This window comes from Anolis sagrei, chromosome Y (genome assembly GCF_037176765.1).
Source record: "Anolis sagrei isolate rAnoSag1 chromosome Y, rAnoSag1.mat, whole genome shotgun sequence".
Taxonomy (NCBI): domain Eukaryota; kingdom Metazoa; phylum Chordata; class Lepidosauria; order Squamata; family Dactyloidae; genus Anolis; species Anolis sagrei.
This window is the reverse complement of record NC_090035.1, coordinates 13,856,698-13,879,862: the sequence shown is the minus strand read 5'-3', so window position 1 is coordinate 13,879,862 and position 23,165 is coordinate 13,856,698. Positions and strand designations below refer to the sequence as shown.

At 42.1% G+C, this 23,165-nt stretch overlaps 1 protein-coding gene across 1 annotated transcript in view; it reads left to right on the top strand.

Annotated features, from left to right (window-relative positions):
* The window catches only part of LOC137095087 (myosin-11-like), a 75,048-nt gene that overhangs the window by 7,355 nt on the left and 44,528 nt on the right, over positions 1-23,165 (top strand). Inside the window, exons 2-8 of the mRNA XM_067461311.1 lie at positions 596-959; positions 5,091-5,247; positions 11,637-11,664; positions 15,852-15,954; positions 16,780-16,800; positions 21,166-21,258; positions 22,701-22,764. Of these exons, the coding sequence (XP_067317412.1) occupies positions 615-959; positions 5,091-5,247; positions 11,637-11,664; positions 15,852-15,954; positions 16,780-16,800; positions 21,166-21,258; positions 22,701-22,764 (811 nt within the window). The 5' untranslated portion in view covers positions 596-614. The remainder of the gene's footprint in view (positions 1-595; positions 960-5,090; positions 5,248-11,636; positions 11,665-15,851; positions 15,955-16,779; positions 16,801-21,165; positions 21,259-22,700; positions 22,765-23,165) is intronic.

Sequence of the window (23,165 nt, the reverse complement as noted above, 5' to 3'; positions counted from 1 at the left end):
TTTAATGTATTGATAAACTTAGCATAGCTTTTAAAGTTCATGTATTGATCAATTTGGCACAGTGATGAATAGCTTCCAGGTCTTGATAAATCCGGCACAGCAGTTCTTAGATCTCATGTATTGATAAGTCTGGCATAGCTGATATATGTCATGCGTCGATCAATTTAGCGCAGCAATGATTAGTTTCCAGGTATTAATCAATCTGGCCAGCTGTGATTAGACTTCATGGATTGACAAGCCTAGTGTAGCTATTAGATCTCGCATATTGATCAATTTGGCATAGCAATGATTAACTTCCAGGTATTAATCAATCTGGCACAGCTGTTCTTCAGTTGTATGTATTTACAAGTCTGGCCCAACTCTTAAGAGTTCATGTATTGATCAGTCTAGCACAGCTGTGATTATACTTCAAGTATTGATAAACCTAGTGCAGCTATTAGAGTTCATGTATTGATCCATCCGGCACAGCTGTTCTTCGATTTCATGTATTGATAAACCTGGCCCGGCTCTTAGGAGTTGATATCTTGGCCAATGTGTCCCCATCGTGATTGACCCCAAGCCTGTCCCCTACTGAACCTGTCTGTCTTTCTCCTAGGTACCCTTTGACCCCGGCCATGGCCCAGAAAGGCCCCCTGAGCGAGGATGAGAAGTTCCTCTTTGTGGACAAGGACCCTCTGGGAGGGACGGTGGCACAGGCGGACTGGTCGGCCAAGCGCCTGGTCTGGGTCCCTTCCGAGAAGCATGGCTTTGAGGCGGCCAGCATCAAGGAGGAGAAGGGCGATGAGGTGCTGGTGGAGCTCACCGAGAACGGGCGCAAGGCCACCTTCGCCAAGGATGACATCCAGAAGATGAACCCCCCCAAGTTCTCCAAGGTGGAGGACATGGCTGAGCTCACCTGTCTCAATGAGGCTTCCGTTCTCCACAACCTGCGCGAGAGATACTTCTCTGGACTCATCTATGTACGTAAATGCCACCATTTGGGACCCCTAGTTATCTCCAGGTCTTCCAGCACAACACTCATGGCCGAGTAGAGGACTTGCAAAGGCCAAGAAGAGGGCTCCCTCTAAGAAGTCCAGAGTCCTCCAATGCAAGTCTATGGCCAACTCTATAGGGTCACAGTGGAGGATCTCATAATGCCTACAGAATCCCTATGTCCTCCAGTGCCACTCCATGGTCAATCTCCCACAAGAGGTTGGCCATAGACTTGCATTGGAGAGCCTATGGGGGATGAATGAGTTGCAATAAGAGGTTGTCCTGTGGGAGGTGGGAACTGGCTGGATCCACCCCTTGACCCCAAAGCCACACCCCATTGATGAGAAGCCACACATCCCAGTCCAGAGGCACTAAACTTACTCTCATATTGACTGCCCTCTAGTGGAGAAAGGTGTCTGGTTGTTGAAGCACTTCCTTTGCCGCTCTGCTGCACTTTGCAGTGAAAGTGTTTTAACCAGCCCTTAATAATAATAGTAACAATGATAATAATAATAAAACCCCAGTCCATGCCTACATTAACCAGCCCTGAATAATAATAATAATAATAATAATAATAATAAGGAAACCCCAGTCCCTGCATGCATTAACCATTCCTCACTATAATACTAATAATACTACTACTACTACTACTAATAATAATAATATAACAAAATTCCAGTCCATGCATTCATTAATCAATTCTCTCAAAATAATAATAATAATCTATATAAATAAAAATCTAATGTTCATTTGTGGGATTAACATAACTCAAAAACCACTGGATGAATTGACGCCAGATTTGGATACAATACACCTATCAGGCCAACAAGTGACCATCACCTATTAAAAACACACAACCCCCCCCCCAGCAGAACGGACTTTAAAATCCCCCAAAATAAGCCATATATAGATATACACATACATTCATACACATATACACAAACACACATATATACACAAGCACACACAAATATACATATATACACACACATACATATACACCTACACGCTTATACATACACACACATACATATACACCTACACGCTTATACACACACACACACATATATACACATATATGCATATACCCAAGCACACACACATACACAGTATACATATACACATATAAACACAGAAATACACAAATATATACACATATACACACATATATACACACAACATTACAACGCATGAGCCAAACCACACACACACACACACATATATATATATATATACGCAAGCATACATATATACACAAATATATATATATGCACCCACATATACACACACACAACACATACATAGACTGGGCCACAGCAATGCATGGCAGGGGGCAACTAATAATAATAATAATAATAATAATAATAGTGCTCCCTTTGATGATGTGGTGGTCATTTATTACCCGCCTCTCCTTGCAGCCCCTTGCAGGGCTGAAGCTCCCAGGATCCTCTAGCATTGAGCAATGCTCGGGTGGTGCCAAAAAAGCATTAATTTTATGGTGTAGATGCAGCCCTAGGACGGCTCAGATAGAAACAAAGTACGGCAACTTTTCCTAGCTTCTCTTTTCTTCTGTATGGATATATTTTTTGCCATTTTGACCACATCTGGGTGCAAGCAGGGTGATGATGACTATGCTAACAACAACAGCAACAATAACAACAGTGTATGCCGTGAGAGTGTTGTTATGAATGGCTGCTTTCACTTAATATGCAAGTTCGAAGGAAATACCCCCGGGTGCATCTGCACTGTAGAATTAATGCCAATTCATTCCATACTCTTGCCTTTTTTGCAATGCAGCTGTGCTTTTTTTGGACTGCGAATCCCAGAATCCTGTGATCGTCCCTTCTCTTGGGACTGCAAAGCTCAGAACCCCCAAACCATGAGAGCTGCTGTCCAAAAATAAATGACCAGGATCCTCTTTCCAAGGGTTGTTTTCCCTGTGGATTTCCTTGCTTCTGCTCCATGCCATATAAAGCCCTGCCTTTGGGTGCAGGCTCCTAATATGGTAAAAAAAAGTGTTTTGCAAACATATGCTCCGCTTTCTTAAAAGCATGCTGTTGTTGCATCTGAGAAGGGTTTGCAATCCTATCAGCAGAGAATGAGGCCTCAATAACTTTTCCTTGACTGCAAGTCCCAGCATCCCCTGCTTGCATGCCTAGAGGTAAAGGATGCTGGGATTATATCTCTCCAAATAAATAGGCTGTGTGGAGCAGTTCCTATCCAGCTTTGGATCTTGATGAAAGAGAATGAATGCAGTTTGACACCACTTTGAAAACTGTGGGTTCATGGGAGTTATAGTTTCCCAAGGACCTTAGCAATGTCTGTCCAAAGAGGATGGGAACCTCACTGAACGACAACTCCCAGCAGTCCGCAGCATTTAAAGTGGTGTCAGACTGCATTTGTTGTACAGTGGAATGATGTACCTCGAGGCCTTGTCAAACTACGAGACCCAGCGTCCCGTAGCTTTGAGCCATTGTGGTTCAAGTGGTGCCAAACTGAATTAATTTTATAGTGTAGATGCATTTTGAGGCCTTGTGAAAGTACAAATCCCAGCATTCCAAAGCATCAAAGCAACATAGTCAAGTGGCACCAAACTGAAGTAATTTTACAATGTAGATGCACCATAAGGTCTTGTCAAACTATAAGTTCCAGCATCACATAGCATTGAAGCAACATAGTTTGAGTGGTGCCAAATCAAATTAATTTTGCAGTGTAGATACACTTTGAGGCCTTGTCAAACTACAAGTCCCAGCATCCCATAGCATTGAAGCAACGTAGTTCAAGTTGCATCAAACTGAAGTAATCTTACAGTGTAGATGCACCTTGAAGCTTTGTCAAACTACAAGTCCCAGCATCCCATAGCATCAAAGCAATGTAGTCCAAGTGGTGCCAAACAGAATTAATCTTACAGTGTACATGCACCTTGAGGCTTTGTCAAACTATAAGTCCCAACATCCCATAGCATTGAAGCAATGTAGTTCAAGTGGTGCCAACTCGAATTAATTTTTCAGTGTAGATGCACTTTGAGGCATTGTCAAACTACAAGTCCCAGTATCCCGTAGAATCAAAGCAATGTAGTTCAAGTGGTGCCAAACTGAATTAATTTTACAGTGTAAATGCACCTTGAAACCTTGTCAAACTATAAGTCCCAGCATTGCATAGCATCAAGCCATGGTAGTTCAAGTGGGGTCAAACTGCATTCATTCCGTATTGAAGGGCAGGGATGTTGGGAGCTGTAGTCCAAAAAAGTAATGTTTCCCAGCACTTTTGGGGCAGGAAGAGAGAAATTGGGGTTTTGAAATGTTTTAAGGCAGTGTTTCTCAACCTGGGGGTCGGGACCCCTGTGGGGGTCGCCAGGGGGTGTTAGAGGGGTCACCAAAGACCATCAGAAAACATAGTATTTTCTGTTGATCATGGGGCTTCTGTGTGGAAAGTTTGGTCCAATTCTGTCGGTGGGGTTCAGAATGCTATTTCATTGTGGGTGAACTATAAATCCCAACAGTTACAACTCCCAAATGGCAAGGTCTATTTTCTCCAAACTCTACCAATGTTCACATTTGGGCATATTGAATATTTGTGCCAAGTTTGGTCCAGATCAATCATTGCTTGAGTCCACAGTGTTCTCTGGAAGTAGGTGAACTACAACTCCAAAAAACTCAAGGTCAGTGTCCACCAGACCTTCTCGGTATTTTCTTTTTGTCATGGGAATTTTGTGTGCCCAGTTTGATTCAATTCTATCATTGGTGGAGTTCAGAAGGCTCTTTGATTTTAGGTGAACCATAAATCCCAGCAACTCCAGCATTACCAAATGACAAAATCAATCACCCCCAACCTCACCAGTATTCAAATTTGGGCGTATTGGGTATTTGTGCCAAATTTGGTCCAGTAAAATACATCCTGCATATCAGATATTTAGATTACGATTCATAACAGAAGCAAAATTACAGTTGTGAAGTAGCAATGAAAATAACATTATGGTTGGGGGTCACCACAACATGAGGACCTGTACTAAGGGGTTGCGGCATTAGGAAGGTTGAGAACCACTGTTTTAAGGGGAGCCACCGAAAGGAAGAAGGGATATAACTTGCTGGGTTTGTTTCCTCCTTCCTTCCTTCCAGACATATTCAGGCCTCTTCTGCGTGGTGGTCAACCCTTACAAGCAGCTGCCCATATATTCAGAGAAGATCGTGGACATGTACAAAGGCAAGAAGCGGCACGAGATGCCTCCCCACATCTACGCCATTGCCGACACAGCCTACCGGAGCATGCTGCAAGGTCAGGAATAACAATAACAACAGCAACAAAAACACTATGCAACAAAATGTGAAAAATGTCATTTTCCTGATTTGGAAGTGTTGTTTTACTGTTTAATTGTGCAGAAGTTACTTTGAAAGTAGTTGTTCTCCTCCTGAAACTTAGTTTTTGAGACTCCATTGAAAAACTATAGCAAAATGTGCTGCAAAGACAAAGTTCTGCCAGTTTATCAACATTTTCCACGTTTTTATGATAGACCCAATTAGGAAATGACATTTATGACCCAGGAACAAAAAACATTTTACATAATGTAATAATACTGGTGGCACAGTGGATTAAACCGCTGAGCTGCTGAACTTGCTAACTGAAAGGTTGCAGGTTCAAATCCGGAGGATGGGGTGAGCTCCTACTGTTAGTCCCATCTTCTGCCAACCTAGAAGTTTGAAAATATGCAAATGTGAGTAGATAAATAGGTCTACTCACATTTTTTTTACTACTCTGGTGGTAAAATAATTATGCTCCATACAGTCATGCTGGCCTCTTTGACCTTAGAGGTGTCTATGGACAACGCCGGCTCTTCGGCTTAGAAATGGAGATGAGCACCACCCCCAGAGTCAGACATGACTGGATTTAATGTCAGGGGAAAAACCCTTACCTTACATTACCTTAATAATATCATATTTACTCAAATCCAATCTAATTTACTCAAACCTCTTCATAATTCAGCCCCCAAAAAGAGGAGCACTAGATTTGAGTAACTATGGTATTATTACACTATGTAAAACGGTGTTTTTTCCTGAGTCATAAATGCTGAATTACTTCTTCATAGGAGCCCCCGGTGACGCAATGGGTTAAACACTTGTGCTGTCAGGACTGCTGACCGAAAGGTTGGCAATTCAAATCCGGGGAGCAGGTTGAGCTCCTGTCTGTCAGCTCCAGTTTCCCATGTGTGAACATGAGAAAAACCTCCCACAGGATGGTAAAACATCCAGGAGTCCCCTGAGCAACTTCCTTGCAGACAGCCAATTCTCTCACACCAGAAGCGACTTGCAGTTTCTCAAGTCACTCCCGACATTAAAAAAACTCTTCATAATTAAGGTGTGCATTAGATTCGCATCATACAGTCATCTTAGTGCTGAATCAAAGCAAAAGGGGAAAGTGCTTCAGGAGCTCCTCTTTGAGGGACCTCATCTCTGCTTTAATGGCTCAATGCTATAGGATGCTGGGATTTGTAGTTTGGTGAGGCATCAGCATCCTTTGAAAAAGAAGAATCAAGGCCTTGTGATTCCATAGCATTGCACCAAAGCAATCAAAGTGCATTCATTCTGCAGCAGAGATGCATCCCAAGGTTGTCTTTTCTTGGGTTGCTATGAGTTTTCCATCCTGTCTGATCACGCTCCAGAAGCATTATCTCCTGACATTTCACCCACATCTATGGCAGTCTGTTGGAAACTAGGCAAGTGGGCTTTATATATCTGTGGAATGTCCAGGGTGGGAGAAAGAACTCTTGTCTGTTGGAGGCAGGTATGAATGTTGCCATTGGCCACCTTGATTAGCATAGAATAGCCTTGCAGCTTCAAAGCCTGACTGCTTCCTGCCTGGAAGAATCCTTTGTTGGAAGGTGTTGGCGTCTTAACACGTTTGTTCTCAAAGAAGGAATTATAAGCAGGCACCAACTGCAATACACACCTTTTTTTTTGGCTCTCATCCCTTGGAAACCCATTGCATTGCTTCCATAAATCGGAGGCAAGAGTCCCACTCTCTCAGCCCCAGGAAACCCCATTGTATGGTCTCCATTAGCGGGAAACGTCTTGGAAACCCACAACGAGAACAACAGCGGAATGTAGGGACATTCCTAGGAATCCTTTGCCGCCTTTTGCAGCCAGGATCTGACTCAAAAAGGGCAAGGGCTGTTTCTCTCCCGCTTCGGTGCCAACGACCCAGGAGTGCGGTCCGATGCGGAGCAAATACTTTGGGCAAATAGGGGCATGGAGAAGGGCTCCCATTGACGTCTGGAGCCTGAGGCTCTGCAGATCCCTCCTGGACAGGATCCCTGACGTCTCTCTGGATCCCATCCTTCCAGCCCTCCCTCCGTCACAGATTATAATGGGAGATTTCCTGCTGCATTTTCACTCTTGGAAGGAAAGCATGGGATCATCATAGATTTGGCTGCCCCCTCTTTGCTGCCAAATGATGCGATTCGGGGCCCATGGGTTCCCTCTTCCGTAAAATTGGGAAAGACCCAATCCAATCCAACCCCTTTCTAAATTCAGAGACCCCAAAGGTCATCCAGCCTCTGCTTCAAAACAATAATAATGCCTCACAACCTCTTAGGATGCCTGCCATAGATGTGGGTGAAATGTCAGGAGAGAATGCTTCTGGAACATGGCCATAGATGTGGGTGAAACATCAGGAGAGAGTGCTTCTGGAACATGGCCATAGATGTGGGTGAAACGCCAGGAGAGAATGCTTCTGGAACATGGCCAGACATCCCGGAAAACTCACAGCAACCCAACAACAACGAATCATAGAATCTAGAGTTTGGCTATCCAGTCCAAACCTCTTCTGCCATTGTGCAGGAAAAGCACTATCAAAGCTCCCTCAACAGATGGCCATTCAGCCTCTGCTTTAAAATGATGATGATGATAATTAAAAATGCAATAATAATAATAATAATAATAATAATAATAATAATATAGGACCATAGAATCCTAGAGTTGAAAGGGACCCCAAAGGCCATCCAGTCCAACTCTTCTTCCATTCAGGAAAAACACAATCAAGCCCTCCCGACAGGTGGCCATCCTGCTTCTGCTTTAAAATAATGATGATGGTATTGATATAGAACCATGGAATCCTAGAGTTGGAAGGGTCCCCAAAGGCCTTCCAGTCCAACCCCGTCTGGGATAGGAAAAGCACTATCAGAGCTCCCTCAACAGATGACCATCCAGCCTCTGTTTTAAAATGATGATGATAAATATAATAATAACAACAACAACAACAATAATAATAATAATATAGAACCATAGAATCCTAGAGTTGAAAGGGGTCTGAAAGGCCATCCAGTCCAATGTTTCTTCCATGCAGGAATAGCACAATCAAGTACTCCCGACAGATGGCCATCCTGCTTCTGCTTTAAAATAGTGATGATGATGACGATGATGATATAGAACCGTAGAATCCTAGAGTTTGAAGCATCTCCAAAGGCCATCCAGTCCAACCCCATCTATCTTCATGCAGGAAAAGCACAATCAAAGCCCTCCTGACAGATGGCCATCCTGCCTCTGCTTTAAAATAATGTTGTTGTTGTTGACAATGATGACGACGACGATGATGATATAGAACCACAGAATACTAGAGTTGAAATGGTCCTCAAAGGCCATGCAGTTCAACCCCATCTGCTTTTGTGCAGGAAAAGCACAATCAAAGCACTCCTGACGGATTGCCATCTTGCTTTTGCTTTAAAATAGTGATGGTGATATAGAACTACAGAATATTAGAGTTGGAAGAGACCTCAAAGGCCATCCAGTCCAACCCCATCTGCCTTCATGCAGGAAAAGCACAATCAAAGCCCTCTTGACAGACGGTCATCCAGCCACTATTTAAAAACATCCAGGGAAGAAGCTTCCACCACAAGCTCCTTTCAGTTGTGGATAGATGTCTTATTTTGTGAAGGAGTTTAGAACTGAGAACCTTGTATAGCACCCATAAAATGTGGATACAAACCCAGAACATTGCATTCATTGCTTTACCTTCTAGTATCCATCATCCACCACAGAATGGATCCTGGATTTTCTTAGCAAGGTTTGTCTGGGGAGCGTTTACCTGAGGCTGAGAATGACTCCATTGGGTTTCCTGGACTGCATTGGGGTTTGAATCCAGAGCCACAGTCCACAGCTCAAACCATATTCTCATCTTCCTTTTGCTTGACCCTTTGGGCCAGACGTATAGATATAAATAAGATTTGAAAAGAAGTTTTCCTGCTTTCTTTTTGCTATAGTTTTCCTGCTTTCTTTTTGCTATAGTCTTTGGGGTTTTTTTTTTGTTTTCTTCTGTTGTCTATCCAACAAGTTATTGGCTTCTGCTTATTTTAACATAAATAAATGAATACATGTCAACTGGTTGTATCTCCAAACCTGAACCTCTCCAAAAGAAAGAGAGAAAGAACTTGATAGAAAAGGTTTGCATTCCTTTAAAGGACCTATCCTTCTGATTCCTGTCTGTGGGTTGGACTAGATGGCCTTTGGGGGCCCCTTCCAGAGATGATCCCTGGTTTTGGGTTCAAGTTCCTTCCCAATGATTTCCCATTTTCTATTCTTCTCTAAAGGACTTATTCTTTAGAGAAGTTGTGGGTTGGACTAGATGATCTCTGGGGTCCCCTTCCAGAGGTGTGTTCCTGGGTCTTGAATTTCAGTCTTCCTTCCCAATGACTCTTAGTTTCCATTCTTCTCTCAAAAACTTATCCTTCTGATTCCTGTCTCAGTTGTGGATTGGACTAGATGGCCTTTGGGAGGCTATTCCAGGATAGATGAGCTTAGTTCTTCTTTCTCAATGACTCTTAGTTTCCATTCTTCTCTAAAGGATTTACCTTTCGGATTCCTGTCTTAGTTGTGGATTGGACTAGATGGCCTTTGGGGGACCCTTCCAGGATGGACCAGTTGACTCTTGGTTTCCATTCTTTGGGGGGCCTTCCAGGATATACGAGTTCAATTCTTCTTTCCCAATGACTATTAGTTTCCATTCTTCTCTAAAGGATTCATCCTTTGGATACCTGCCTCAATTGTTGGTTGGACTAGATGGCCTTGGGGGGCCCCTTCCAGAATGGACAAGTTCGGTTCTTCCTTCCCAATGACTCTTACTTTCCATTCTTCTCTAAAGGGTTTACCTTTCAGATTCCTGTCTCAGTTGTGGGTTGGACTAGATGGCCTTGGGGGACCCCGCTAGCTTTGAGTCCTAGTCTTCTTTCCCATTGACTCCCAGCATTTTTATCCCTTTCTGGGGATTGCTATAGGATTAAAAAAATAGCGGAGAGAAATCTTGGTCTGTTTTCCCTCCCTCGATCCAGATCTAATAGTATTTGGGAGGGAGGGAGGCCCAGATGCCCAGCTGCAAGGATGGAAGGGTTTCTCCTTTTATGGTCAAGCTGCCCGCTCTCAGCCACTGGCCTCTGCAGATAGGGCTGCCACAAAGCAGAAGAGACACCAGCTCCTAAACTGAATTCTGATGTGTAGACGAACCTAAGATAGATGCAAGTAGGTTCACATTACTCCCCCACTTTAAAAAGAGGGGTTGGAGAAGGGAAGATTTGCAAAAGTGGAAGCGAGACTCAGCAGCTACTAAAAACATAGGATTATTGGGCTGAATGGGAACCCCAAAGGTCATCTAGTCCACACAGGAAGACCCAATCCAAACTCTCCCGAAGAGTAACCCATCCAACCTCTATATAAAGATCTCCAACGAAGGAGAACCCACTTCCTTCCAAGGCCAAAATCCACTACAGTTGGAAGGGAACCCCAAAGACCATATACTCTGACCCTCTCTGCCAGGCAGGAATCCACAGCTAAAGCATACCTAGAAGGCAACCAACCAACCTCTAAATAAAGATGTTTAAATAAATAAATAAATATCCCCCTCCCTCCAAAGACGTCAATAAAGTAAGTCTAGTCGTGTCCAATTCTGGGGGGTGACGCTCATTTCCATTTCTAAGCCAAAGAGCCGGCGATGTCCATAGACACCTCCAAGGTCATGTGGCCAGCATGACTCCATGGAGCACCGTTACCTTCCCTCCAGAGCATTACCCATTGATCTACTCACATTTGTGTGTTATTGAATTGCTAGGTTGGCAGAAGCTGGGGCTAACAATGGGAGCTCACCCCACTCTCCAGGTTCAAACCACCGACCTTTCAGCAGCTCAGTGGTCTAACCCACTGCATTACCAAGGGTCCATAATCCACTAGATTTGGATGGACCCCCTAAAGGCCAACCAGTCTATGCAGGAAGACCCAATTCAAGCCCTCCTGACAGATGTCCATCCAACCTCAGTTGAAGGCCCTCCTAAGAGGGAGAGTCCATCACCTTCTGAGGCTGTCTATTCAATTCTATCATAGAACCATAGTGCTGAATGGGGTCCCCAAAGGTCACCTAGTTCAACTCCATTGTGCCATCCAGGGAGACCTCATCCAAGCCCTCCTAACAGATGCCCATCTAATCTTTGTTTCCATTCTTCTAAAGGATGTATCCTTCTGATTCTGGTCTCAGTTGTGTGTTGGACTAGATAGCCTTTGGGAACCCTTTCTATGTTGTTGGACTTGCATAAGAAGCGCAAAGATAGCTCTGTATATGTCAGATAATTTCCTCTAAAGTAAAATTTCTCGGATTTAATGCAATGTTTTTTCCCCTATTTTTATCCATAGATCGAGAGGATCAGTCCATCCTTTGCACGTGAGTAAATCCCTTCCTTCCTTTCTTCTATTCTTCCTTCCTCCTTTTCTTCCTCTCTTCTCTGCTTGGCTGTTGTTGTTGTTGTTGTTGTCATTATTACTCCACTTTTCTCTCTTGATCAAGACTCACATGAATAACCTAGTCGTCCTTTAGAACCCTGGGATTTGAGGTTTGGTGATGCGCTCTAGAACCTTTTGGCTTAGAGTTCCACATTCTCCTTCCTAAACTACAAATCCCAAGATGACCCTGCCAGTTAAAATAATAAGTGCTATAATTGTCTCAAATGAAAGGGCCCTTGGAGGATCCAGTCTGTTTACAATGCCGTCAGAGAGAAGGCAAAACATGCACTAAAAATAAGATTTTTATTTTTAAAAATGTGCGTTTGAGTTCTCCGTTTGCAATTCCCTCTGGAAAGGAAAGGCCAAAAGATCGCCTTGCAAACTCAGCTGGAAGGAAATATTGGATTTCAATTTATCAGAAGGAAGACGTTGCCAAGTTCCAAGCAAGAAATAGGCGTTTGTCAAAGACATAATTTCTCTTCTTGCTATGCACCTTCATTTTTGACATGTGTTCACCTAAAGACAAACCTATCGTTCATAATATTTCTTTTTGTCTTTGGGGCTGAGAGAGTGTGACTTGCCCAATGCCAACCACTGGGTTTCCAGGGCTGAGCAAAAACCTAGATCTTTGGGAGCTGTAGTCCTCAGGCTCCTCCTCGTCTCAGAAATAGCTATTTCAAAAATGATTAATTAATATGAATGATAATTCTTATATTAATAATTAATTAAATAATTCTTATAGTCATTTTTATAATTAAAGTGATTATCAAATTAATTTTGATAATTGATTTTCTATTTATTATAATTGTGCTAATTAATAATGAAAATTGTGTTAAATAATTATTATAATTAATCACACAAATTAATTGTGCTAATTAATTATGTTGCTTAATTATGCCAATTAATTATGATAATTAATTGGATTACTTAATTATGATTATTAATTTTGGCAATCCAATTATCTGGGAACCTAGATAATTAATTATCATTAATTAGCAGAGATAACTGATGGTTATTCGAAATGGTTATTTTGTAAACAATTAATTAACATGAATTATGATAAGTAATTATTATAATAGTAATTATAATCAATTTTATAGTGATGTCAATTAATTATAGTGATTAATTGACAATTGATTTTGATAATTGATTGTTTATTAATTGTAATTAATTGTGTTAATTAATAATGATAATTAATTGTGTTAATAATGATAATTCATTGTGTTAATTGTGTTAATAATGATAATTCAATGTGTTAATTGTGTTAACAATGATAATTAATTGTGTTAATTATGATAATTAATCACGCCAATTAATAATGATGATTCATTACATTTCTTAATTATGATTATTAATTGTGGCAATCCAATTTTCTGGGAACTTGGATAATTAATTATAATTAATTAACCTAGATCATTAATTGTATCAATTAATTATGATGATTAATTATGTAGATTCCCGGATAATTAGATTGCCCAACTTGCCCGCATTGGAATTTGTCCCGTTCCAGGAGTCGCTTGACCAAATGAACTTTGCAAAGGTTTGACCATTGATCCGTTTAATCTACTTTCAATGGGATCTTTCCTATCATCAGCTGAGAAAACGGCCTTTCTGGACCAAGGAGAAATTCAAACGCAGGACCTTCCAAAATCAACGCTTTCCCTGTTTCATGCTAAAATAAGGGACCTTCTTCCCTGCTTCCAGGAAAGGAAAAACGGAGAGCAACGAGGAGATTATATTGAAAGGTCTTTTGCGCAAACATTCCTCCAGGTCCGCCTGTTTGGCCTGGAACCATTCCCAGGACACTTCATTAGAATTAATTCCTTTTATCAGTCGAAGGAGGACGGAAACCGTAAAACACAGAAGAAGCGAAATGGTCTTTTGGCCTTTTAAGGCCCAGGAAGATCCCAAAGCATTGCCTCCCTCCTTTACCCCCCATTTATTATTATTGTTGTTGTTATTTCATGCCTCTTTCTCCAGGGAAGAAGGCCCCTCCAAATTAGGGCCCCTCCAAATTAGGGCAAGGTTGCAAACCCAGAGGAAACTTCTCCCCACATTTCCCACCTCTCTCCTTCTTTAAGAAATAGCCGTCTTTCGAGAAGATGGTTGACTTGGAAATGTTGCCCCAGATCCGGGGTCTTAGATCTGCCCGGCTTTGAAGAAGAGAATCCTCCAAAGACATATTCCCAATGCTTTCCAGCTGTCCTGACTGGACCATTCATCCTTTACCATCCTACTTTTTTCAATTATTTTCAAATGGTCAGAGTTTAATCTTTTGGGGGAGGTTTGTATGAACATAAACGGAGCTCTCCGTGGTCCTGAATCTGCCCAAATTGGGGCTCAGTGGTGTCGAAACTTCTTTAAAGTTCAAATTAAAATCCAAAGCGGGTTTAGAAGTGTCTTTCAGAGGCCATTAGTGTCTGGTGTTGCTCAATGGGTAAATTTTGGCATGCTACCTTCCTTTCATGGTGGTATCTTGGTAATGATATTATTATTATTATTATTATTAAGTTCTTGTGGGTCTTTTCGGGCTATACGGCCATGTTCTAGAGGCATTTCTCCTGACGTTTCGCCTGCATCTGTGGCAAGCATCCTCAGAGGTGAGGTCACCTCTGAGGATGCTTGCCATAGATGCAGGCGAAACGTCAGGAGAAATGCCTCTAGAACATGGCCGTATAGCCCGAAAAGACCCACAAGAACTTAGTAATTCCGGCCATGAAAACCTTCGACAATACATTATTATTATTATTATTATTATTATTATTACCACTATTATTGTTGTTGTTGTTATTGTTATCACCATTATAATTATTATTACTATTATTATTATTATTATTATTGGTATTATTGGTATTATTATTATTACCAGTGCCATTATTATTACTGATATTATTATTACTATTAATATTATTATTCCCTTCCTATTATTATTATTATTATTGGTATTATTATTATTATTAGTAGTAGTATTGGTATTATTACTATTACTATTAATATGTAAAGGTAAAGATTTCCCCTGACATTAAGTCTAATCATATCTGAATCTGGGGGTGGTGCTCATCTAAGCCAAAGAGCTGTCGTTGTCCATAGACACCTCCAAGGTCATGTGGCCAGCATGATTGCATGGAGCGCCGTTACCTTCTCGCAGAAGCGGTACCTATTGATCTACTCACATTTCCGTGTTTTCAAAGTGCTAGGTTGGCAGAAGCTGGGGCTAACATCGGGAACTCACCCTGCTCCCGGATTTGAACCATTGACCTTTCGACCAGCAAGTTTGGCAGCCCAGCAGTTTAACCCACTGCACCACCTGGGGCTCCTATTACTATTATATTATTATTACATTATTATTATTATTATTATTATTATTATTATTATTATTATTATTTGAAACACAAAAATATTAGTACACAGCAAACAAGGTCACTCTGCTGGCTGTTGTATTAGATCACATGTTGGACACTTCCTAAGTGTCTAGGACTGTGTGATGTATCGGCGTATAAAGCGTGCAGGTCCCAGTAAGGTAGCCTTCTGCAGCTGGCAGATGGTAATTTTGTCAGTGCCGATTGTGTTTAAGTGCAGGCCAAGGTCTTTAGGCACTGCGCCCAGTGTGCCAATCACTCCTGGGACCACCTTGACTGGCTTGTGCTAGAGTCTTTGCAGTTCGACCTTTAAATCCTCATATCGTGTCAGCTTTTCCAGTTGTTTCTCTTCAAGTCTGCTGTCACCTGGGATTGCGACATCAACAATCCATACTTTGTTTTTTAACACGATTGTGAGGTCAGGAGGATTATGCTCCAAAATTCTGTCTGTCTGAATCTGGAAGTCCCAGAGGAGTTTGGCGTGCTCATTCTCTGTAATTTTTTCCAGCTTGTGATCCCACCAGTTGGCAGATGGTATTTGTGGCACAAATTCCAATGAATCGTCTGAGCAATGGTGTTGTGCCTCTGCTTGTAGTCTGTCTGCATGATCTTCTCGCAGCAGCTGAGGATGTGATCTATTGTTTAGTCTGCTTCCTTGCAGTCTACATTTAGGATCTGTTGTTGACTTTTCAATTCTGGCTTTGATTGCATTGGTTATTATTATTATTATTATTATTATTATTATTATTATTTGTCCTTTCCTCCGCAGGGGGGAATCCGGTGCCGGCAAAACAGAAAACACCAAGAAGGTCATTCAGTATTTGGCCGTGGTGGCTTCCTCCCACAAGGGCAAGAAGGACACCAGCATCACGGTATTTAAAACATTCATTTCAATGTTAATTATTATTAATTGAATTCTTCCTCCGGCCACTGGTACCTCCCTGCAGTTGTTATTCATTAACTCTCCCTTTTGCCAAAGAGCTGACGTCTCCCTTCGCATCTCTCTCCTGTTTATGGAAAAGCAGCCTCTTTGTTTGGCGTCAGATGCAGAAAGAGGAGGGAGGGACGCATAGCTTTCCATAAGTGGCTCCAAGGCTTGGAAGGACTTGCATCTTAAGAGTGATGCATCCACTTTCCTATCTCCCTTGGAAATATCCCTGTTTCTCTCTCTTTCCCCCTACTTTTTGTCATCATCTGACCCCATTTGCTGCAAACTGGGTTCCAAGTGCAAAAGTATTTTGCATTCAGTGGGAACAATTGTGCACTCTGTTCAAAATGTTATTGAAAATTATATATATATATATATATATATATATATATATATATATATATATATATATATATTTGGGGTGTCTAACTTGACTCTATTATTTTGCGCTATTATGTTTGTATTTGTTGTTATATTAAGGCATTGAATGTTTGCTTTTTTGTTAGTTGGAATCTGCCTTGGGAGATAGGGGGGAATATAAATAAAGTCTTAGCATTATTATTATTATTATAGTAAGGGCTGTCTTTTGCTTTTGTCCTCATCTGATCCCATTTGCTACCAACTGGGTTCCAAACGCAAAAGCATTTTGCATTCAGTACTGTAATGGGGGCACTTTTCTAGGAAAATAATATATACATATATCTATTGATTGGGGTCTGATGGGTGATGCTAACTGACCGTTCTCTTATGCCGTGTTGTTTGACCGCAGCAAGGGCCATCTTTTGCTTACGTGAGTAATCTGGGTTTGCCAAGCGTGTGTGTGTAGTGTGCGCGCGCGTGTGTGTACATGTGTGTGTAGTGTGCAAAAAACGACGACAACAACTCACCGACTGTAGGTCTGCATGGAATTGTTGCACTTCACACGTCAACAAAAGACTTCACCCCAATGGTTGTTTCTGCAGAGCTGGTGGAGAGATTTTTTTGGAGGTGGACTGCAGCAACCAGAATCCCCTAGAACAGAGCTTTCCAAACTGTGTGTCATTGCCTGTAGTCCACAGGTGTGTCACATAGAAAATGCTCCCACTGGAAGAGGCCCCCAAAGGGCATCTAGTCCACCTACTTCAGTTGGGCATGAAGACAGTCAAAACTCCCCAATAGATAGTCATCCAGCCTAAGTTCAAACATTTCCAGAGAAGGAGGCTCCACTGGAAGAGGCCCCCAAAGTGCATCTAGTCCCCCCCCTTCAGATGGGCATGACGACATAGTAGAAACTCTCCTAACAGATAGCCAAAGGGCATCTAATCCACCCCTTCAGTTGTGCAGAAAGACAGTCAACCCCCCTCCCTCCCAGCAGAGAGCCATCTAGCCTCAGTTCAAACACTTCCAGAAAAGGAGGCTCCATTGGAAGAGGCCCCAAAGGACATCTAGTCCACCTCCTTCAGTTGGGGATGAAGACAGTCAAAACCTCCCAACAGATAGCCATCCAGCCTCAGTTCAAACTCTTCCAGAGAAGGAGGCTCCACTGGAAGAAGCTCCCAAAGGGCATCTAGTCCACCCCCTTCAGTTGGGCATGACAACATAGTCAAAACCCTCCTAACAGACAGCCATCCGGCCTCAGTTCAAACACTTCCAGAGGAGGCGCCACTGGAAGAGGCTCCCAAAGGGCATCTAGTCCACCCCCTTCAGTTGGGCATTATGACATAGTCAAAACTCTCCTAAGAGATAGCCATCCGGCCTCAGTTCAAACACTTCCAGAGAAGGAGGCGCCACTGGAAGAGGCTCCCAAAGGGCATCTAGTCCACCCCTTAAGTTGGGCATGAAGACAGTCAACCCCCCCCCCCCCAACAGAGAGCCATCCAGCCTCAGTTCAAACACTTCCAGAGAAGGAGGCGCCACTGGAAGAGGCCCCCAAAGTGCATCTAGTCCCCCCCCCTTCAGATGGGCATGACGACATAGTAGAAACTCTCCTAACAGATAGCCAAAGGGCATCTAATCCACCCCTTCAGTTGTGCAGAAAGACAGTCAACCCCCCTCCCTCCCAGCAGAGAGCCATCTAGCCTCAGTTCAAACACTTCCAGAAAAGGAGGCTCCATTGGAAGAGGCCCCAAAGGACATCTAGTCCACCTCCTTCAGTTGGGGATGAAGACAGTCAAAACCTCCCAACAGATAGCCATCCAGCCTCAGTTCAAACTCTTCCAGAGAAGGAGGCTCCACTGGAAGAAGCTCCCAAAGGGCATCTAGTCCACCCCCTTCAGTTGGGCATGACAACATAGTCAAAACCCTCCTAACAGACAGCCATCCGGCCTCAGTTCAAACACTTCCAGAGGAGGCGCCACTGGAAGAGGCTCCCAAAGGGCATCTAGTCCACCCCCTTCAGTTGGGCATTATGACATAGTCAAAACTCTCCTAAGAGATAGCCATCCGGCCTCAGTTCAAACACTTCCAGAGAAGGAGGCGCCACTGGAAGAGGCTCCCAAAGGGCATCTAGTCCACCCCTTAAGTTGGGCATGAAGACAGTCAACCCCCTCCCCCCCAACAGAGAGCCATCCAGCCTCAGTTCAAACACTTCCAGAGAAGGAGGCGCCACTGGAAGAGGCTCCCAAAGGGCATCTAGTCCACCCCCTTCAGTTGGGCATGACAACGTAGTCAAAACCCTCCTAACAGACAGCCATCCAGCCTCAGTTCAAACACTTCAAGAGAAGGGGGCACCACTGGAAGAGGCTCCCAAAGGGCATCTAGTCCACCCCCTTCAGTTGGGCATGATGACACAGTCAAAACTCTCCCAACAGATAGCCATCCAGCCTCAGTTAAAACACTTCCAGAGAGGAGGCTCCACTGGAAGAGGCTCCCAAAGGGCATCTTGTCTACCCCCTTCGTTTGGGCAAGAAAGAAACAGTCAAAGCCATCTAGCCAGATCTTATACATAATACATATTATTGATAGATAGATAGATAATGAAAGTCTTCTAAGAGTTCAGTGTAACCTCCAATTTGCTAGAAAAACCAAATAAATGACTGTATTGCAAAACAAGGCATTGTCTCAAAAGCATAGAAAGTTTGGAAAACTCTGTTCTAGAGAGCAGTGCCCAAGCTGAGGGTCCCAAGAGATGCTCTTCCACATTCTGACCGAGCCATGGAAGGGGGGCACCATACAGCCTTGGGCCTGTTGTAACTGCACCAGAAAAGGAACTTCCTGAGAAAAGGAGAGATGCCTGAAGAGGGGACGAAACCATGTGGGAGTCAATGGACACTGTTGCCCTCTTGCTCTTCTTTGCATGCCATTCCTTCCTTTTCCCCAATGGCTCATTCTTCTATCTGCATGTCCCTCTCAATGCAATGGCATGCACTTATGGCAAATGGTATGTTAATGCAGCAGTCAACCCTTTCCTAAAGTGAGCCTCAAGTGGAAGAAGTGGACAACGGCCCAGAAAATGGGACTCTGCAATGGAGAGTTGTCCCTTTGTCTTCCCAAGATGCATTTCCAAGATACTTCCTCACTTTGGAGTTATATTTTGGAGAAATAAACACCCAGATGTGGTGCTCATGCATTTGTCATGCTGTAAAGTATAATAATAATAACAACAACACTAATAATAGTAGTAGTAGTAGTAGTAGTAATAATAATAGTAATAGAGATAGTGGTAGTAATACTACTACTATTAATTTATTACCCACCTCTCCCTCCGGTTTGAAGTGGGATGCAACATCATTAAAACAAGACATAATATACTATTAAAAGACATATAACAAGATAAACAAAGTTAAAATACAAGTTAAAATCCACTAATGAAAAGCAGATTAAAAGTTGTCATGCTGCAAAGTATAATAATGATAATAGTAATAATAGTAATAATAATAGTAATAATAATAGTAATAATAACAGCAGTAGTAATAGTAGTAACAATAATTGTAGTAATAGTAGTAGTAGTAGTGATGATGGTGATGGTGGTGATGATGATAACCCACCTGCCTCTCGTCATGGCTCAACATAGTTAAAAACGCATAATAATGGTAAACATTATATAAAATACATAGTAGTAGTAGTAATTTGCAAAATACAAATTAACACAAATTAAAACACAAGACATGAGTTTAATATTCATTATGGGTCTTGCAGTGGGTCATTCTCATCATGGGTTAAACCCTTGCACCGGCAGGACTGAAGACTGACAGGTTGCAGTTTCAAATTCGGGGGGAACGTGGATGAGCTCCCTCTGTCAGCTCCAGCTCTGCATGCGGTGACATGAGAGAACCCTCCCACAAGAATAATAAAACATCAAAACATCCGGGTGTCCCCTGGACATCGTCCCTGCAGACAGTCAATTCTCCCACACCAGAAGCAACTTGCAGTTTCTCAAGTTGTTCCTGACACACACAAAAATATATTCTCATCACCATCATCATCATCATCATCATATAGTTGAGGGAAAAATATTCAGCAATATTCCTGGGAAGGCCCCATTTGGTCTACTAGGATAGATAATGTTGTTGTTGTTGTTGTTGTTGTGTTTATTTATACCCTGCTTTTTCTCCCCACAAGGAGATTCAGAGTAGTATAGTTTAACTGGAAATAAATCCTTTGGCAGAGGAGGCTCAAGAAAAGCTTGCAAAGCTGCAACTCCATTGCATGGAGCCAGGGTGGTTCAAGTAGTATCGAACTGTGTTAATCCGACAAAGTAGATCCATCTTTATACATTCAACATTGCCATTGGATTTCTACACCATATAATGACCCCGAAAGGTTGATGGGTGCTTCTCCTATTGTTTTGCATGGCTTGCGTGTGCATGGTTTTGCACAGGATTGAAACTTTTAATGTAGAAATAAGTCATGGATCATCTCCAACTTTAGAAAAGCCCCGCCTTTTAACCTTATTAATTGATGCAAAAGAAGCTGCTTTGTGCTTCCATTTCATACAAAACCGACTTCCTGCCCTAATTGTTCATCCTCATTTTCTTGCAAAATAAAAAAAAAATGCTTCAGCCTCCTTTCCTGCAAAACCCTCAGGTATCACTGAGTGAACAAAATGACCAAAACCAAATGAAGCTCGCCATGAAATGCCCCCCCAAAAAAGTTGCAAAGGAATTGCTTTCCAGGTAAGTAAAATGTCCATTTGTTTTTGTCGTCAAAGATCCTAACTTTTACAATTTCTTTCCAGGGTGAATTGGAGAAGCAGCTGCTCCAAGCAAATCCTATCCTGGAAGCTTTTGGAAATGCCAAAACGGTGAAAAATGACAATTCTTCCCGATTCGTAAGTTGCATAAATTCTGGGCAAAAATGGGATGATTATATGTTGCTGTTGCTACTGCTTTTGTTGTTGTTGCCTTACTTATGTTACCGAAATCAGCTATCTGCCAACAGGGGCAGTGTAGATATGTTGCCGGCACACCATGCTACTTTGAATATTGGGAAAAACATGACCGGGTTTGAAGGAAATAACAAAGGTTTTTATTCATCTGGCCAGATGAATGACAGAACAGTTTAATCGCCAAAAGAACTGACTTAAGCCATACAGAAATATACTGCACATTTTATACAGTTTGGAAGCTATTCACACCTCCCACTCTCTTCTCTGATTGGTCAGAAGACATGTCTTCTAAGATCTGCTTTCCCATTGGCTGAGAGTTCCTCCTGACATCACAGACCAGGGTGGAGAGGAATTATTAGATTAATCCTCCCAGGGATGTTTGGGGTTGGGCTGGGGCTGAGTTTGGTTGAAACTCAGCCAGGCTCTAAAAATACATTGTAAATGTATAATAATAATTATTAGAGGCAGGGGATTGATTTTTTGATAACACTTTTATCTCAGGAGCCAAGAGCCAAAGCAGCTCATGACTCTAAAAAAGAAAGAAAACAATGCATTTTTTAAAAACCCTACACAGCATAAATATAAAAATAGAGGTACATGTTTACCTTTGTCTAAACAATTAACTGATGCAAAACTAGGAAATGTTCCATGCAATAGGGACATGGTGTAGCTATGGACGTTTCCTCCTAAATGGATATTTTGTAGCAAAAACGATTAGGAAATAACTAGGTGACAAATGCAAGAAAGTCTCAACTCAATGATATATTATGTAGCAAAAAATAGGTAAGAACTTTCTAACAAATGCAAGAAAGTATATGATATATTCAGTTCGCTAAGTTAGGGGTGGTGCAACAAATGGGAAAATTTGCAAATAAGTCTGTTTGTCCCAGTCTGTGCTTTCCTCATATTGCATTTAGCATACTCAGCATGTGTGGCTTTGATTCTTTATGGGTTTTGCATGCATTTATAGTCCTTTATAAGTTATTTTATGTATACATTTGCTTCTTTATAGAGTTGTGCATGGATTTATAGTCCTTTTAAGGTTATTGCATGCATGCTTTGCTTCTTTGTGGGTTTCTACATGCATTTATGGTGATTTTTTGGTTATTGCATGCATGCTTTGTTTCTTTATGGGTTTGCACATGCATTTATAGTCCTTTAGGAATTATTGCATGCATGTCTTTGCTTCTTTATGGGTTTCTACATGCAGTTGTGGCGCTTTATGTGTTTCTGCAAAGTAAGGAAAGTATTGCAAAGAAATGTGGACTCAATTTGCGAAATTGAATTGGTTTCTGTGTGCTGCCGGGAGGTCCTTGTGTTCCTTCATTTGCTAAGTCCAAGAGCTTTTGAATGACGTACTATACATCCTTTACTCTCGTTTACAGGGCAAATTCATCCGGATCAATTTCGACGTAACTGGGTACATTGTGGGAGCCAACATCGAAACCTGTATCCTTTTTCAGAACAGAGTCGAATACAATACTTTGTGCCCTAAGAAACGGGAAGAAGTGCTTTCCGAGTGTTTTTCTGCAAGGAACACAAACACAAGCCTTTCCAGTAAACGCCTGATTGTGTTGCCCTTCTTTTGTTTACCTCTCTGAGGCTGTGTTTGTGCAAATGCAAATGTGTTTACATTGAGAAGCAAACACACCACCAGTGTCAATATCAAGAGGCCAGGAAGGTCAAGCATTTTTGCAAAAGAAAAAAGGCCCCAGAGACTGTAAGAGAAGCAGGGATTGAGGAAGATCTTCCTTATAAGGAAAGGGATCAAAAACTCAGGGGGAAGAAAGGATGGAGGAAATGTCTCCAATGGAGGAGTAAAACGCACCAATGTTTTGCACCTGAATGGT